This window comes from Saccopteryx leptura, chromosome 3 (genome assembly GCF_036850995.1).
Source record: "Saccopteryx leptura isolate mSacLep1 chromosome 3, mSacLep1_pri_phased_curated, whole genome shotgun sequence".
Classification (NCBI taxonomy): domain Eukaryota; kingdom Metazoa; phylum Chordata; class Mammalia; order Chiroptera; family Emballonuridae; genus Saccopteryx; species Saccopteryx leptura.
Genome location: NC_089505.1, coordinates 106,339,777 through 106,358,472, shown reverse-complemented (window position 1 = coordinate 106,358,472; position 18,696 = coordinate 106,339,777). Strand labels below are relative to the sequence as shown.

The following is an 18,696-nucleotide window of genomic DNA, read 5'->3' as shown; positions in this document are numbered from 1 at the left end:
AGCATCTTCAATACCCTTGTCTAAAAGAAAGTGTTGACTGCTGTACTTTCATCCTTTATGAATTCTTTAAAAGCGTCTATTATTTTTAATTTGCAGCAGCTCTTGCCAGGTAAAAAGTTTTGGGAAACAGATGAATCCAGCAAAGATGGACCAAAAGGAATATTCCTGGGTGATCAATGGCGAGACAGTGCCTGGGGAACATCAGGTAATCTAGATCTAGCATCTGTACTGTGATTTATGCCTGTCTTAGAGCTCCTTTCCTCAGCAGTTGGCAAGTCATGAATTTTAATCAGTGACATAGCATGTCAAGCAGTGTCCTGTCCTGTAGTGTAACTGCCACGAAGGAGCTTATATGATGTATTTTATTAAAATATAATTAACACAAAATCAAATCTTCAATATTTTATTGAAGTGCTAGCTATAGGGGAGTGGTCTTATTTGAAACGACCATAACTTCAGCCATAACTTCTGCTCTGTACTGCTGTCAGTATACTTGGAATTAGAAAATCCATGCCTGCCATTTGGTCATGTTTCTTTTTCCTCTCCTTGCCCCTGTGTAACATGTATGGGATGATCTATCTATGAATGTGGTTGGGGCCAAATCGAGTCACTGGGCACGGATGCTTTTCTGACAGACTACCCATGAAGAGGGATGGGAAGAACTTGTAGAGTGACATACTGACAGCAGAAAGAAATGACAGCTCACGGAAGGAAGGAGACAGTAAACCCAAAAGCTGGTGTGCTGTTACAGCACATTGTAAAAATGGAACCTCAGATATTGTAACAGCAAGTCATCAGAAAAGATCAACTTACGTTGTTTTTAAAAAGGGCAGCGAAACCATATTTTGTTTTCATAATTTAACCAATGAAATATATTAAAAAGAAGTTCTACTTGAAAGGGGTAAACATTAATTTACCCAGTTTACTAGATAAACCAGTTATGTGAACTGCTGTATTGCTCTCCTATCCTGGATATATGAGGGGTGTGTTCCGTTTCCTTAGGTATTTAGAATATTATATTTAGGGAAAAACACAATAGGTTTTGCTTCAACTGACCATGGCAGGTTTCCTGATTCCCAGTCATTGGTTTATCCATGAGACGTCACTCATAATTTGTTTGAGCCTCTGGCTGCACTGTATCATGCTTGTGTATCTTTTTTGTAGATCATTCAGTTTCCCAGCCAATCATGGTGCAGAGAAGACCTGGTCAGAGTTTCCATGTGAACAGTGAGGTCAATTCTGTACTGTCCCCGCGGTCGGAGAGTGGGGGACTAGGCGTTAGCATGGTGGAGTATGTTTTGAGCTCATCCCCGGGCGATTCCTGTCTAAGAAAAGGAGGATTTGTAAGTTGGTTTGAGAAACTTGTTCCTATATCTCTTTTTTTTAATCCCCTAAAACAAAAACATGCCTGTTTAGTTTCCTTAGATATTCCTGGCATTATTAGAGGGTATTATAAAACACTTTTATTGAAATTAGTAGGAGATGTAAACTAAACTTTGAAAAATAGAGAAATGATTTTGGGGGACACATTGATAGTAATGTGAGCTAGGAACTGAAATCTGGATCTCAGTACATTGATCTACCAGAAAACACCATTTTTAGTTTAAAACAAAAAGAAGTAAAAAGTAGGAATTTAAAACAAGAAAGCTGAAACTGGGGTATCAGTAGTGAGTAGATTAGAGAGCTGATTTGTCATACTGAAGAACCCTTAAAATGGATCAGCTATGTAGGATCATTCTTGATTTGCTAGCTAGGCTTTATGGAATGATCCTTCCCCTTTTAACAGCTTTGCCTCTCATTCTCATACCCAGCCTGTCAGGAAATCAGAATTTCTGTTAATAATATCTATAACTTTTTTCAAATTCATCACCACTGACCTCTCTGATGCGAAATTTTAGCCAAAGCAGCTTCTCTGTGTACAGCTTCTTCCCTTTCAAGTAAGCAGTCGTCCTCAAGCATCTGTGATAATCTTTTTTAGAACTAATCCTTCCTTACAGCATCGACTTTTAGATCCAGAAATCTTAAGATGAAGACATGGGAGTCTTCCTTACTTAGTGTTCTGTGTTCAGGTCACTGCTAGGAGGCCATGAGAGGCACCCTCTGTCTTCTCTTTTCTTTCCCAGCTTAGTTTGTTTTGTACCTTTTCAAAGCTCTTTCTCTCTGAAGTTGTTTTGGGCTACTACTACTTGTTGGCAGTCATTTAAAAGACCTTTTTTCCCCCTCAAAACATACTATTTTTTCCTCCATAACTTTATCTTAGAGCATTTGTTGTCACATCTATTGCTAGGTGTCAAGAGTTTTGGTCAGGGGTCCCCAAACTTTTTACACAGGGGGCCAGTTCACTGTCCCTCAGACCATTAGAGGGCCAGACTATTAAAAAAAACAACTGTGAACAAATCCCTATGCACATATCTTATTTTAAAGTAAAAAAACAAAACGAGAACAAATACAATATTTAAAATAAAGAACAAGTAAATTTAAATCAACAAACTGACCAGTATTTCAATGGGAACTATGGGCCTGCTTTTGGTTAATGAGATGGTCAATGTCCGGTTCCATATTTGTCACTGCTAGCCGTAACAAGTGATATGACGCACTTCCGGAGCTGTGACGCATGCATCCCACATCACCGGAAGTAGTACTGTATGTGAGTGACGCCACACTTTGCGGTGTCTGTCATAATCTTGAACAGTAGGCATTCCAAAGCTGATCTGCTCGTTTTTTTTGTTTTGTTTTGTTTTTTAAAGAGAGAGAAAGAGGGGGGAGAAGTGGGAAGCATCAACTTGATGCATCCTGTGCTCCTCTCACTGACCACCAATGAAAGAGGTGCCCCTTCCGGAAGTGCAGTGGGGGCCAGATAAATGGCCTTAGGGGGCTGCATGCGGCCCGCGGGCCATAGTTTGGGGACCCCTGGTCTTGGTCCTATTTCCCCCATTCCTCTTGAAACTTCTTTAGAGTAACTATAGTTCATTTCTAATGTAGCTTCTTCAGGTGTCAAGTACAATATTTTAATATGTTACTGGACAGTAAATAAATGATTGTTGACTTGGTTGGCATGAAAAGAACAGGTCCACATGAAGTTATTTTTATTTTAGGCATGTCTAAGGTGATGCTTCAGCTGTCATTGACACTTGATGTGGCCAGAACTTTTAATTCCACCAGAAAAAAAAATGAGGTGAAATGAACTTTTTTTTTAGAGAGAGAGAGAAAGACCGGTACAGAGAGACAGGAGGGAGAGAGATGAGAAGCATCAACTTGTAGTTGCGGCAATTAGTTGTTCATTGATTGCTTCTCATATGTGTCTTGACCAGGGGTCTTCAGCTGAGCCAGTGACCCCTTACTCAAGCCAATGACCATGCAGTCATGTCTGTGATTCCATGCTCAAGCCAGATGAGTCTGCGCCCAAGCCAACAACCTTGGGATTTTGAGGATGGTACCTCAGTGTCCCAGGTCGACACTGTATCCACTGGTCAGGTGAAATGGTGAAATGAACTTTTCTAAGAGACTGATTTGGATTTCTCCCAGCTCCACACCTATAAGTTTGGTATGAGGAATTCAACCAGAAGAGGATCTTCTAAAACAACCCTCAGGAAGATTAAGGAACTAAATTGGAACTTCTGTCATAATCTTGAACAGTAGGCATTCCAAAGCTGATCTGCTCGTTCTTTTGTTTTGTTTTGTTTTTTAAAGAGAGAGAAAGAGCGGGGAGAAGTGGGAAGCATCAACTTGCAGTACTTGCTTCCTATACGTGCCTTGACCGGGCAAGCCCAGGGCTTTGACCTGGCAGCCTCAGCATTCCAGGTCAACGCTTTATCCACTGTGCCACCACAGGCCAGGCTGTTTTTGGGTCTTTTGACCCTGTAAAGGCATAGGTCAGGTTTAGTGGCTTGAGCATCAGATAGGAAAAGACTTCTTTTATTTGAACCTTCCCAAGAGGCTGCTTGAGAAGAACAGGATCTACACTTTGGGTGGGGAGAATGGGATCAGGCAAAAATGATCGTTTGCCTGTTGTCCCGTGGGAAGCATGGTGCTGCTTCTCTTCTTTCACCGTGTCCCCAGATTACCTCTTTTTTGTCCTCATACTTTCCTATCTCATGAGTACAGATTCCTCATAAGAAGTGCTGCCTTTTAATTTCTGCCTAAAACTTTCAGTTATTTACTCTAGGAGAAATGTTATATTATGTGTAGGGAAGTTGTTAGTATGGTGAACTGGACTCTTACATGTGTGACCAGTTTCTAATCCTTGTGCATTTTCTAAGGGGACGTGTGCCAGGGTTACTGTGAAGTTTGCAGGAGGCAGAAAAATAATCGGAATGAGGAGAAAGAGAAAAGACTGGGATCAAATCTTTTTAAACAATTGTTTCATTGGTTAACCTTATGAAAAAGCTCTATCTTTTGCAGTGTGGCTTGTATTTGTACCTATAAAAGCAATTTTCAAATTCTTACTTGTCTTGGGAGACTGGTGATTTTTAGCTCTTACAGTTTTGTCACCAGAAATTAAGACCTCAGGACAGAGGTCAGGAAATTGAACTCTAACAATCAGATAATTTATTGAGCTTCTGACGTTTGCATAAAGAGAAATGAAAATTCTTCACATCTGTGGCCTAACTTCTTTTCAAAAGGAAAGGAAGGTTGTGGATAATAAAATATTATTCCATTTTTTTTTTCTTTCTTTCTTTTTTTTTTTCTGAAGCTGGAAACGGGGAGAGACAGTCAGACAGACTCCCGCATGCGCCCGACCGGGATCCACCCGGCACGCCCACCAGGGGCGCCGCTCTGCCCACCAGGGGGCGATGCTCTGCCCCTCCGGGGCGTCTCTTTGCCGCGACCAGAGCCACTCTAGCGCCTGGGGCAGAGGCCAAGGAGCCATCCCCAGCGCCTGGGCCATCTTTGCTCCAATGGAGCCTTGGCTGCGGGAGGGGAAGAGAGAGACAGAGAGGAAGGAGGGGGGGAGGTGGAGAAGCAAATGGGCGCCTCTCCTATGTGCCCTGGCCGGGAACCGAACCCGGGTCCCCCCGCACGCCAGGCCGACGCTCTACCGCTGAGCCAACCGGCCAGGGCCTATTCCATATTTTGATGTGGGTGTGATCTAAAGGGTGATACAGGAGGACTGGTCAGTGACATCAAGCTACTACATTGGCATATTCAGTATTAGCAGATGGAGGCCTGAGGATCAGTGAACTGCTTTATCGCTTTGTGGTTGTATTCTGCGGATCTTATACCTAACCTGGCTTTGCTCTGCCTGTTGGTTAGGATGACACCTGACCAAAGTTCTTGTCATGGAAACCTGAATTACTTTTTGGTTGTCATGATTTGCATGCATCTTCTTGGAAAAGGTGAGCTTTTTTTTTTTTTTTAAAGAAAACCTGGTCTGTCCTTCAAAGTTAGAGTTCAGAGGCCAAGAAGCTAGAATATTTGCTTCTTATAGTGGGTAATTGGTGGTTTGTGGGTCAGAGCACTCAGGTAGAAATCTTTACTGTTTGAGTCACTGCTCCAGCATTACCTCCAGTGAGCCATGGAGAAGGCTCATTTTAATCCCTTTGAGTTGAAAACATCCTCTCTGGTGACATAATGAATGTAGACCTCAAAACAAGTACCAAGGGGTCATTCTCAGATACTGAAAACAGAAAATCCAGACTCTGATTAAATTTTAAGTTAAAGGAGGGTTAGAGCCAAAGTAATCTACTCATTGTGCAGTGGCTTTTCATTTTTGGTCAAGTTGTTTTCCCACAGCTTGAATGTAGGTATTTAATTCTTTGTCTAGCTTTTTTTTTTTTTCTTCTAACAAATGTTAATTCTTTTTTTTTTTTATTTTAATTTTTTATTTTATTCATTTTAGAGAGGAGAGAGAGGGAGACAGAGAGAAAGGAGAGAGAGACAGGGGGAGGAGCTAGAAGCATCAACTCCCATATGTGCCTTGACCAGGCAAGCCCAGGGTTTCGAACCAGCGACCTCAGCATTTCCAGGTTGACGCTTTATCCACTGCGCCACCACAGGTCAGGCTACTCTTTGTCTAGCTTTTTAAAGTTCGTTTTGATTATACAAAAATCAGTTTAGTAGTTTTGGCTTCTGTGTGAAGAGTACTTGAAGGTTAACAACAAGAATTCGACAGCAGTATTTTGTTCTTAATGCCCATTGTAAATTTTTAGTAGTATTCCACATAGGAACCAGAAACTTCAGGGTAGCAGTTTTCAGAATAGGAAACCATAGAATACCAGTTAAGTCAGGGTTAAGTCTTTTGTTTTTATTTAATTTTATTTATTTTCTTTTTTGTATCTTTTATTTATTCCTAGAATAAGCACACTCCCCCCCCCCCAAGAAAAACCTCAGTATGGTTCAGAATGGTTATGAAATCACATGTAACTACTGCATTTTGAGGTCACTGTGTGAAATTGCCATATTGCCTAAAGATCCTGCTATTAGTTTTTTGTTTGTTTGTTTGTTTGTTTTTTTAAATACCAGCTGGTCTTCAAGTAGATTGAAGTTATAGCCAGTCAGAACTTTCTATCTTTCGTAATTTCTGTCTTTCTGGTTTACGGTGCCCAGGGAAACGAGAAAGACCACTGTAAACTTTGATTAGGGTGAAGACTACCCTAACGTTGGAAGAAAGATTTTTAGAAATACATCTTGGGAAGGCCTTTGTGCTTGTCTGTGCAGACTGGTTGTCTCCTGCCCTGGAGGGGGCATACACACTTGGAGCAGTTCATTTGGGTCATATATATATTTTTTTGTGCCACATATTCTTTATCTAGTCTTCTATTTTTTTTTTTTTTATACTGATTAAAGCCTTTAAGCAAACTCTTGGCCAATACAGCAAGAATCCATAAAAGAGTACTGTCCTTAACATGTTCACCAAGTCCAAGTTGGCCCCAACACCATGCCAAATCCCTGAAAAATGCAACCCAACTCCAGTTCAGTCTGTTAGGAGCTGTCACAAGGAGCAGGAGTCCAGGAAAAGTCCACATGGCACTGGAATTGTCACAATTCTATACTTTGCAGCTCATGTCCAAGTCCCAATGACCACTGCTTCTAGCAGCTGGTAATGATTCAGGTAGACTGGAAAAGCCATCTGCAGTATGTGTGGATATGGATGGAGCTTCTGCTCTCCTCTGCCTGAAGAGATGAGACCAGATTGCTTTTCCCTGGAGCTCTGTGACTGTGGCTTGGTAAAGAGAACCTTGGGATACACTAAGCTGGGTGGCAAAGGTAGATTCGTAATAGAAGTTGGCAAAAGGAAGAAAGAGAGCTCTAAATTAGGAGTAGGTCCCAGCCTGAAATATGAGTGAGGCATTGAGGTAGGAGGAATAAAGGAAACACTATATATTGAACAAAGCAGCAGAAAATAGGACTATCAACACCCACAACAGAGATCTTTGAGGGAAGAATAAAAAACCTGACTATTCGGGTAAGACATAGTTAAGTGGCCCTTGTGCAAATGAGATCGGTTTACCTGCTTCTTGGAGGAAATACCCTAGGCTCATCCACAGTGTTGTAGATGGGGCCGACGGCCCTGGGCACCTTCAGCCTTCAGTGGCAAACCCCAGCATTCTGGGCAAGGTTAGGTCATAGGTGGCTGGAGCAGGGCTGGAAGAGACTGAACCCTCCCTTAGAGGAGCGAGGGGGAAGCCTACCTTCCAGTGTCCCTGTTTCCTCACAGCAGAGGCATGTAAGTCTGGCAGGCTTTAGCTCAATGACCTTCCTTTCCACTATTGAAGCAGGACCCAGATGGCATCCTATGAGACCCCTTTGGGGCATTGGAGCCTTTAAGGGCGTATCCTAAAAGCTGGTAGTTCCCCTGATCTCTATTGGGCTTTTTCTGCCTCTAGGTATCTTAAAAGCCATGCTCAGAAGATCTCGCTGAGGGGTTTGAGGATCCCCATCCGCCTATATAAATCTTTTCCATATATCTGGAGCTATTTGGAAAAAGACAAAACAGTGTTATTAGCTGGATCAAATAAAGAAGGTAGTAGTTTGCAGGCGAGAAAGATTTGGCGTCTCCTGTTTATCAGCATTCAAAAGAAATTTAAATTTTTTTAAAGTTAAAAGCATGATATGGTAGACCCGTAGGAGTTCCAGGATATGACTACCCCCTTTTAAATTTTTTTAAATTGACCTTAAAATATTTGCTGGGTTGGGTCATAAAATTTGATGATTTGCTTTTCTAGTTTTTGCTGCATTTATTTTAGGTAACCAGTGGTACTTTATTTTCTTTAAAAACTTTGTGTAGTGTAATGCAGATAAAAGTCAAGGATTTATGTCTCAACTGGATCTTAATTTCCTTGTGTGCAAAATGGGGACAAAGCCCCCCCCATAATAATTCATATGGCTAGGTAATATACTATATGGAAATGCTTTATAAGCCTTATAAAATCTTGCTCCTCAGAGTCCTTGGGCCAATAACAATTGTTGTCACTTGGGAGCTTTTTAGAAATTCAGAATCGACCCCAGACCTATTGAATCAAAACTTGCATTTTTTTGAAGCTGGAAACGGGGAGGCAGTCAGACAGACTCCCACATGCACCCGGCATGCGCCTGACCGGGATCCACCCAGCACGCCCAACAGGGGGCGATGCTCTGCCCATCCAGGGCGTCGCTCTGTCGCGACAGAGCCACTCTAGCGCCTGGGCCAGAGGCCACAGAGCCATCCCCAGCGCCGGGGCCATCTTTGCTCCAATAGAGCTTCGGCTGCGGGAGGGGAAGAGAGAGACAGAGAGGAAGGAGAGGGGGAGGGATGGAGAAGCAGATGGGCGCCTCTCCTGTGTGCCCTGGCCGGGAATCGAACCCGGGACTTCCACACGCCAGGCCGACGCTCTAACACTGAGCAAACCAGCCAGGGCCAAAACCTGCATTTTTGACAAGACTTTAAGGTGATTTTGTATGTACATTAAAGTCTGATAAATACAAGTATAGGACATAATTTTCTTGGGAGTCTAAATGACCAGAAAGCAATGGATCAAAGTCTAAATTACCAAACAGATACAGTTCAAATTCAGAAACTTTTATTTACAGGGTGGAGTTCCTTCAGATATGAGCTTCCCTTGAGGAAGCAATCTACACGCTATACTTTGCTGTGTTGTGTCAAGCTCTTAGACACGGACTAGATAAAAAGTTAAAAAAAACAACCACTTGTAGAAAACCTATTTTTGGTTTTTATTTCTGTAATAGCAAATACTATTCTGCACAGTTAAGGTCTGTTTTCTTTTTTTCTCCTGTATTTGGTGGTTGCACAGCAGAAGGAAATGCTCTTCTTTGCTTTCTGTGTACCAGGAATTTGGTGATCATATAAGCAGTGCCTGGGATATTTTGAGTTCCATTCTTTCTAAAGTACACACCTTACTTCGTTCATTTTGAAGGTGGGGTACATTTTCCAAATGATAGTTGTCATAGTTTAATTGCCAGTGATTCCCTTTAGCAGCACATAAAATGATCATATGTCTCATAAATTGATGGTGTCTCAGATTTGATGAAATGCAGTTGGTGGTGGCTAGATTCTGTACACATATCTCAGAATAATCAGTGGGACAAAGAGTCTAAAAATTAGAGTTATAGCAGTTTCTTTCTGGGGGGAAGACATGAGAGGTTTAGGATTTTGAAACTCCAGGGGGAGTAGAGGTAAGGATGGGTGTGTTTAAAGAAGGTAGTGGTAAAAAATGAAAGTTGGATAAAATAGTGCTAAGAATATATTTTTTAAAGAATTGCATTTAAATGAATTGCCTTACTTAATCCTTGAAACAGCCCTTTGAGGTTACTTTTGGCCCTATGAATTCATAGATGAAAAAAATGAGGCTTGGAAGGGAATTGATGGCACCTGGATTCAAACTTTGTTTTAATTTCAGTTCTTAAGTGTAATTGCTTTCTGTTATGCCATACTGCTTGCTTACTAGTTGAGTTCCTCACAATAGGTAATATGTTATTTTAAAAGAGGAATTCACGTGGCTAGTAATTTCAAACTTTTACTTATTTTTTAATATTAAAACTTTTTCATTACTGGTGGAGTAATAAACTGAACTTTAATATATATTTAAAATTAATATATATTTAAAATTTTTTTCCAGTGGTTTGAGAGAAAGGGAGGAGGGAAGAAAGAGAGAAAGAGGAGAGAGGGGGATGACCAAATCATTGTTCCCTTAGTTATTCCATTTAGTTGTGCATGCATTGATTGCTTCTTGTACTGGCCTGACTAGAGATCGAACCCGTGACATTTTGGTGCACTGGGATGACACTTTATCCACTGAGCAAGCTGGCGGGGGCTACACTGCTAAACTTGAAGGGAAATTGACATTTCAGTTCTTTGTAAAAAACAGACAAGTATATACAGGAGAAGCCACTTTTTTAGTTAATGTTGTGGTTTCTGGACTCACTGTGTCAAACAGATATGTTAAATATTCCTTTTTAGAAAGGGGAGGAAAATTACTAATTTCATTGAATGTAACTTCTTCCATTTGGACTTGGTGGTAGGATCACTACAATAGGAGAAGAAATTAAATTCTCATTTCTCTTTCGTCACTCATGATGAAAAGATATTCTCTAAAATATTCCTCCTGTTAAATCAGGCTTTTGAGGAAGCTGAACCATAAATGGATGTACTATGATCTCTACAACGTATGGTTCTTCTGTCTGTCTGCTCTCAATTCTTTAATATCTAGCAGTGGAACATATTTCTCTGCCTCTGGAGAGCTGAGGTCTCACAGAACCCTTATTGGCCCCACTCTTGAGATTTTGATTGGGCTTGGCCACTTGCATTTTGAGCACTCACTGGAGCCTGTATTTGAGTACTGCAGGTTTAGGTTAACATTGAAACACTCAATAAAAAGATGCTATTACTCCTTTTTTGTTTTTTCTTTCCTTTAGCTAATAGATGTTTCAAGTACTATTATGTACTAGGTGATGTGTAACAAAAAAGCAAAACAAAAATTCTGCCTTTATGATGTTTATATTGGATTTAATTACAGTGGTTCTCAATTCTGACTGTTTATTGGTGTTTCTGGAGAACTGTTTATAACATTTGTGGGAACCTGTACAGACCAATTTAGTCAGAATCTCTGGGAGCAAGCCCAGACACTTGTAAATTTTAGAAGGATTGTGATACCCAACACTAATCATAGAGCCATTACACTGTGAAAATGACATTATCCCTGGTAGGGTCAGATTGACTGTACACTTATATTAGAGTTAAAGTACTTAATTGAGGCATTTAAAATTTTAATCTTAATATAGATAATGTTACGTAAGAAATACTGTCCTAGTGCAAAGCTTTTACTAATATATAACCTTTGCATAAAATAATTTATACTTTACAAAACTTTTGTACATTTATTATTTCATTGATGTTTGTAACTAGTCTGTTTTAAACAAAATTATCCCTGTTTTGGAAATGAGAAAATTAAGGTGCACATTTAATAACCTGCCCAAAGTCCTGTGACCAGTGTTAGCCTTAAGATAGAATATAGACTGCAATCTGGGTCAGTACTTTCTTAAATACCATGTAGTTATGGATACCTTATCTCAAATATTTAAAAGTCAGTTTTTAAATTCCATAAAATGTACCACTCCATTTATACCCCTCCTCTGTGTAGGGCCTTTACCTTTCTTAGAGACCATTTTTGTGATCCTGAACCCTGTATTCTCTTAATAGACTTTTGACTCTTGTTACCATTCAGAAATCAGACTTCCTGTCAACTATTTTCATTTAGGGCAGTTGATGATTTACAGAACTTTTTTCCTCTTAAGTAGACTTATTATTGGAATGTGACCTACATATAGAAAAGTACATTAGTCATAAATGTTCATCTTTGTGAATTTTTGCAAAATAAATATATCCATGCATCCACATCAAGAAATGAAGGCTCCCTTTGAGCCCCCACTTTCAAATAGAAGGAAACTCCTCTTCTGCTGAGGCATTAATAACCTATTCATAGTAGAAAACCAGGTAGCTATATTTTACTTGAATGGACTGTATACTATTGGTGAAAAGCAGCCCACCCCAGGGTTACCTTTGCAAGCCTGGCCTTTGGCAGTATAATTGAGAATGTAAGTATCAGTGGCCAAGTTTCCAGGTCAGAGCAGTTGGCTTCCAGATGGCTGAGCAGCTTCTCAGCAAGCCCTTGTAAAGGGTCACTGAGGAAAGAAAGATAACCAGAGCATTGATTTGGTGAATCTCTGTGTCACCAGATTTCTTGCTTGTTGGTGAAACTTCCTATTTCATACCATTGTCTTCCCATTTTTGCACAGCCTTGGACTTGTGAGAAATTGGAGTAAAACTGCTCTTCCTGAGCCAGTATCTTGTGGAAGATGTATTAGGTGTGTTGATTGGATGATCCTGCTAATATTCTATTATTGACATTGATGGTATCTAATTCACTTGGAGTTGTTTGTTATCTGTGTCCACCTCCTGGATTCTTTCTTTTTTGTGACAGAGACGGAGAGACAGTCAGAGAGAGGGATAGGTAGGGACCAGACAGACAGGAAGGGAGAGAGATGAGAAGCATCAATTCTTCATTTTGGCACCTTAGTTGTTCATTGATTGCTTTCTCATATGTGCCTTGAATTGGGGGGCTACAGCAGACCAAGTTACCCCTTACTCAAGCCAAGCCAGCAACCTTACGCTCAAGCTGGTGAGCTTTGCTCAAACCAGATGAACCCGCGCTCAAGCTGGTGACCTCAGTGTTTTGAATCTGGGTCCTCTGTGTCCCAGTACAATGCTCTATCCACTGCGCCACCACCTGCTCAGGCTGTGTCCACCTCCAGGATTCTTATCTGATGATAAAGACAGTGGGAGGAGCTTTCTTTTAGCAGTTCAGTTTTATAGGAATTTTTTTGATCATTCAGTTCTCTCTTTTTAAAAATTTTTTTAAAAACTTATTTATTAATTTTTAGAGAGAGAGAGAAGGAAGGGGGGGAGGAGGAGCAGGCAGCATCAACTCCCATATGAGCCTTGACCAGGCAAGCCCAGGGTTTTGAACCGGCGACCTCAGTGTTCCAGGTCCACACTTTATCCACTGCGCCACCACAGGTCAGGCCGATTATTCAGTTTTCTTTGTCATAGTTTTTAAACTTCTGCAAGGCACTGTGTTTAATGCTGGGGATATGAAAAAAAATACACAGTGAACTCTTTCCTCTTAAGTAGACTTAGTATTGGAATATGACTGAAGTACAGAAAAGTATATGTCATAAATGTTCATCTTCATGAAATTTCATTTTCAAAGATAAATTTTACCTTTGTAGTAGGAGAGAGCTGTTGTCTCTGGACATTTTGAAACATCTTTCTGTCTTCAGAATCCTGTCATATTTTTATCTCTGTTTTGGGATCTCAGTGTGGTGCCCAATTGGCTGTCATTCACTCCTTTGAACCACTAACAATCTTACACTTTGAAGATTCTGCTGTGAAAGTCACATCTCAATGGCTGCCAAAACTGTAATTTATCATCTTGATGCCACATGAAACTAAGTTGTGTATCCTTTCAAGTTCCCTCTTCTATATGTTTCTTTGTTCATATTAGCCATGACATCTTTCTTTTCCTGTTTTGCAATTGAACAGAGAATGATTTTGAAAGTACAATGGGCTCTGAACTGGTAGTTGAAAGGTCTAAGCATGTTGAGGTACATGAGCCCCCCCTGTCTGGGCCAGAGGTCTTTAAGACTACTCTGAGAGCACTTTTTAAAAATTTTGCATTTGTAGGCCTACCCGTTCACAACCGAGTATCCGCTACTTCAGCCTCCATTATCGATCTCTCCCCAGTTTTGGTTGTGTGACTGGAAATGCTGTGCAGCAGCTCTTACCTTCTTCTGATTGGATTTTGCCTTTTACCAGGAGCTTTAATTTGATCTAGGTATATTTCTTTCTTCATTAAAACAGAAGTCGGTGGTGGGAACAAGTGAGGTTGCCTCTCTCTACTTTGACAAAAACAAGAGTTAGTTTACCCTTCGGTAAGATTGTGCCAAGCTGTATACCACATCAAGTCACAATATTAAATCTTTTCCTCCCCTTTTGGAAATCAAGGCACATTTGTTTTATATGTTCAGGTCTTAACTTAGGGTGTTAGTAAGAGGAGACATTTAATTTCCTTAGAAAACAGGATATCAGCATGCTTGGCACCACATCAATTCTTTTAGGTCCAGTCTTTCATTATTCATAGTTTGAAACACTTCAGAGCTAAATTCTGTTGCATAGTGATTCAATGTGTGATTCAATGAAACGTGCTTCCATGTAGTCTCAAAATAATCTGGGTGAGGGACAGGCAGATGCAGAAAAAAGATGACAACAGAGAAACACTTATGGTGAAAGAATTTCACAGCTAGATTTAACATGTTATGAAGGATTTAAAAAGTTAAAGTTAAAGGTAATTGGTGAATTAGTGATGCAATGAAATGTGAGGTATAGGGTGGATCTGAGGGGTGGGGGGAGTGCAAATTGGTAGGGCATATATGCTAACATAACAGAAGTTCAATTGAAATGATGTTGGACACTTAGCTCAATATTCAGAAGTAAGGGAGGAGTTTACTACATAGGCAGTGGTGAAATAGATTTTTTTTTTTTTTTTGGTACACTTAGCACTTTTCCAGTTATACTATTAGCTGCCATCCCTGGAGCTTCTTAGAACATGCTGTTACATAGAATTAGATTTGAGAAGTGGAACCCAGAGATATCAAGTTTTGGCCAGGCTTTTGGTAGAAAGGAAAGAAAATGGGATGGTGGGACATTGGGCATGGTACGACTGTCCTAAACTCTATAACATAAATAAATGTCTGTCTGTCTCCCACATTTGGCAAGACTTTCTGCAGTGTTCCTGCCTCTGTGTTGTCTGTTAATTAGTTGTAATGTCTCAATAAGGGTACAGACACTATCTTGTTCTAATAGCATCTAGAATAGTCTGGTGTTCACAGTGGTTGCCCTATCATTAGTTGATGATTAGTGAAGCTGAAGCTATTTTTTAAACAGGGCCCAAGGGATGCAGACAGTGATGAAAACGACAAAAGTGAAAAGAAGAACAAGGGTACGTTTGATGGAGATAAGCTAGGAGATTTGAAGGAGGAGGGTGATGTGATGGACAAGACCAATGGTTTACCAGTGCAGAATGGGATTGACGCAGACGTCAAAGATTTTAGGTTTGTATGTTTTACACTTCTGATTTTTAATGGGGGCTGTGGATTTTTGTTTTGATTTAGTTTTATTTTGATTTTAGTTTTCTTTTTCCCTCCTTATGTGTCCTTTTTAAGAATTCAGTCTAGTGTAGGCCATACTACAAAGATTATAAATGAACAAGTAAGGTGGAATTTTCTAAGAACTGTCAATGACTGGTATTTTGCCAAAACAACAGATTTTGCATTTATATAGGGCTTTATAATTTGCAGATTGGTCCCATAAAGAGCATTTCGTGATTCTCAAATATCAAAGTTACCTGAAATGGGTACCTTGGAACATTCCCCAAGTTTCTCCCAAGTCACTGTCCTGGGAGAAACCATGTTACTAATGGCAGTTTGTCATATCTCTCTGGCATGTTAGAGTAGATGGGAAAAGAGCTGAGAACTTATTTGAGACTCTCAAGCTCACTTTGAAGTAGGTGGTCAGGTCTCATTTTTCTCATTTTGATGAACCAGAGATGCAGCTTAAATGACTTTTCCGAAACACACCCCTTCCTTGGATGTCTCTCATTCCATCTCTGGTCATGATTAATTTGCAGTTTTAACCTATAATTTAATATACATGGTGTTAAAATGATTTGGCAAGTGTTCTTCATTTATTTAAGTAACCTTTAGTGATGGTGTATACTTTTAAAAATCTAAAAATTCTCAGCCAGCAATGTACAGATAGAGACTATAATTTTGAGTAGTTTTAAGTTAGTTGAAAGCTAATATGTGTATGTCTAACCATACACGTATATCTAATCCTAACATCTACCAAACTTAAAAAAAATTTTTTTTGGGATCATTGTAAAAGTGTTTAATTATTTGATATTTCTTATCTAGTTTTAGTATCTTGTAAATAATGAATTAATCCTTCCAAGAAATTTGAGGCACAGAGATATAAAGAGTTAGCTAAGTTCTTTCAGATGAGTTTGAGTAGCCTCTCCATCCTGAATTTCAAGCAGTCTAAAGCAGGGTTTTCTGGTATTTGACTTCAGGGTAGGTGGTGGTGGTAGGGCTTATGCATGTCAAGGAACATAACAATAGATTTAATTTGTACCAGTTATAGGATTTCTTTTAGAGATGAAGTGCATAGAACATAGTCTACACTCCTGACTAGATTATAATAGTATTCTATATTAGTCTAATTTGGACTCGTAGTCCTGCAGTCCTTTTGCATAGAGTGATCTTGTGTCCTGGGAAACCCAGGGCAGTACTGTGTCCCAGGAGATTTGTTAATAGTGCCCTTTTTTGCTCTTAGAAGTGTCCTGGTTTGGATGATAAATCATATCTTCATATTATTTTTAGTTCTTAGAGTTATCTCCTTAGCCAAGGGGTATGCTAGATAATGGGGAAAATTTTTTTTTTGGTATTATTTTGTAATGGTCGGCTGCTTCTGGTTTGTTAGAAGGGAAGACAGTTTTAGCATTGGCCAATATATCCAGATAATACAAAAAATAAATTTTTTTTTTTTTTTTTTAAAGAGAAACATTCTCAGATGTGGAACTTAACCTTTAGGAATTATTTTTCCATTTTTCTATGTTTAAAAAGATGTTGATTTGGGGAGCATATTTTGCTATCTGCATTTTGGATCTCTGTTTTCATGGATGTTACAGGTAGCGATTTTTTCAGTTCACCCAGTGTTCCTCAAATCTGAATCCCTTGTTAAAGAAATTGTAAATAATAGTAGTAAGTATAAATTTAATGTGTGGGTCATGGTGGGAAGGCAAGCAATAGAAGAGTCATTTTATAGGCTATAACATGGAAGCACCGTAAATGGTCTTGGTTGTTTTGTGGAAACTAAGTACTGTTGTTGATAATAAGCTATGTATGGACATTGTCCTTAAACTTAGGTTGCTGTAGTGTCCCTTCCCGCTCAAAATAAGGTTTAATGCCCTTTACTTTCTCTGTTTAGCCGTACCCCTGGTAATTGCCAGAACTCTGCTAATGAAGTGGATCTTCTGGGTCCAAACCAGAATGGTTCTGAGGGCTTAGCCCAGCTGACCAGCACCAATGGTGCCAAGCCTGTGGAGGATTTCTCTAACATGGAGTCCCAGAGTGTCCCCTTGGACCCCATGGAACATGTGGGCATGGAGCCTCTTCAGTTTGATTATTCAGGCACGCAGGTACCTGTGGACTCAGCAGCAGCAACTGTGGGACTTTTTGACTACAATTCTCAACAACAGGTACTGTGTGTGTCTCTGTCACTCTCTCTATTCTCCTTCTAGCCAGCACATTATTAAGTAACTAAGAATGGGGGAATGGGAGGAGGGTGGCTTTATTTTAGGCTGTTAATAGCCAGCCTTCCTCAGTCCAGCAGACGTGTGGGTTTACTGAGCCTCAGTATCTTCCCCTCAGGAAGCTGATTCTCTTGTTCTTGGCAAGAGACCACGTTCCTCTATGAGTATTTCCTGTGGCTCCTCTCCCCCTAGCCTGGAGAGTGGGTGAGGTTGAGGCCTGTGCCTCTTGTAACACAATTGTCTTGGATACTAACTTAATCTCTCTGAAGAGTAATGTGATTATGATGCTGTTGGTTTGTTTTCCTTTTAAAATAGTACGAACTCTGTTATCTACCATTGTCAAGAGTCTAGTGCTAGATCATCTTATTAGTTACATCTTTTTTATTCTTTTAAACATTCTCCTCTAAAGATTTTATGTAATGAGGTATTAGAGAGAGGGGAGAGAGAGCGAGAAACAGGAAGCATCAATTCATAGTAGTTGCTTCTCCTACATACCTTAACCGTACCTTGACCAGGCAAGACCAGGATTTTAAACTTGTGACCTCAGCGTTCCAGGTCAATGCTTTGTCTGCTGTGCCACCGTAGGCCAGGCTAGTTATGTCTTATAAATAAGTGAGTTACTGCACTTTGAAAGTTAGAACCATTCAAAAGAGAATGTCATTAAGGGGAAAATACATATCACTCAACATAAAATCTACAGTGAAATTACTTGGCTCCTTTATTCATAAATCTCTGGAAAATATTGCATGTGTGCCTTCTGGGTTTGAAGGCATTGTACAACTAACTTTAGGGTTTACTGAGTCTTTAAATTTTTTTAAAGGAAAATTAGTTGTCTGAATTATTAAAAGGGGACTGGTAGCTTCCTGATTTTGTTAAGTACCATGACTTCCCCTGTGGCTGGAAGCCATTTGATGGGCCATGAATTTTTGATTGGCCTTAATTTTGGACTGGAACATAAATATAAATTTATAGGTTTGAAAGATTTATATCTCATTTTGAAGTTTAGTCTATGTGGATATTGGCTGTGATCTTTTGAGATCAGTTGTACCATCCTTTTCCTTTAGTTGTTGTTATAAATAGCTGATTTTAAATAAGTTTTGATTAATAGAAGACTGGATAATGAGGTTAATCATATGAAGTTTACAAAATGAAATCCCCCACAGAGCATATGATATGCATATATGCTCTGTGCTCATATCAGATTGGTATGTTAGATTTATTTCTAGACTCTTCTTTTAGAGAGAATAAACTGAAGGTGTACATTATTCTCCCTGTACTTTCCATTAGCTCTGCCCACTTCTCCATAAGAATTAGCTTTCTGTGTTTCTTATTG

General features: G+C 39.8%; 1 protein-coding gene across 16 annotated transcripts in view; it reads left to right on the top strand.

Annotated features, from left to right (window-relative positions):
• PUM1 (pumilio RNA binding family member 1) overlaps positions 1 to 18,696 on the top strand; it is a 145,057-nt gene that overhangs the window by 60,879 nt on the left and 65,482 nt on the right. For 6 of the 16 annotated variants that reach the window (XM_066375670.1, XM_066375675.1, XM_066375674.1 and 3 more), the window contains exons 4-7: positions 97 to 205; positions 1,165 to 1,343; positions 14,939 to 15,105; positions 17,039 to 17,309. The exons of 4 other annotated variants lie outside the window; for them this stretch is intronic. In XM_066375670.1, the coding sequence (XP_066231767.1) occupies positions 97 to 205; positions 1,165 to 1,343; positions 14,939 to 15,105; positions 17,039 to 17,309 (726 nt within the window). The remainder of the gene's footprint in view (positions 1 to 96; positions 206 to 1,164; positions 1,344 to 14,938; positions 15,106 to 17,038; positions 17,310 to 18,696) is intronic. 6 more of the 16 variants (XM_066375681.1, XM_066375680.1, XM_066375679.1 and 3 more) reach the window with 3 other exon arrangements.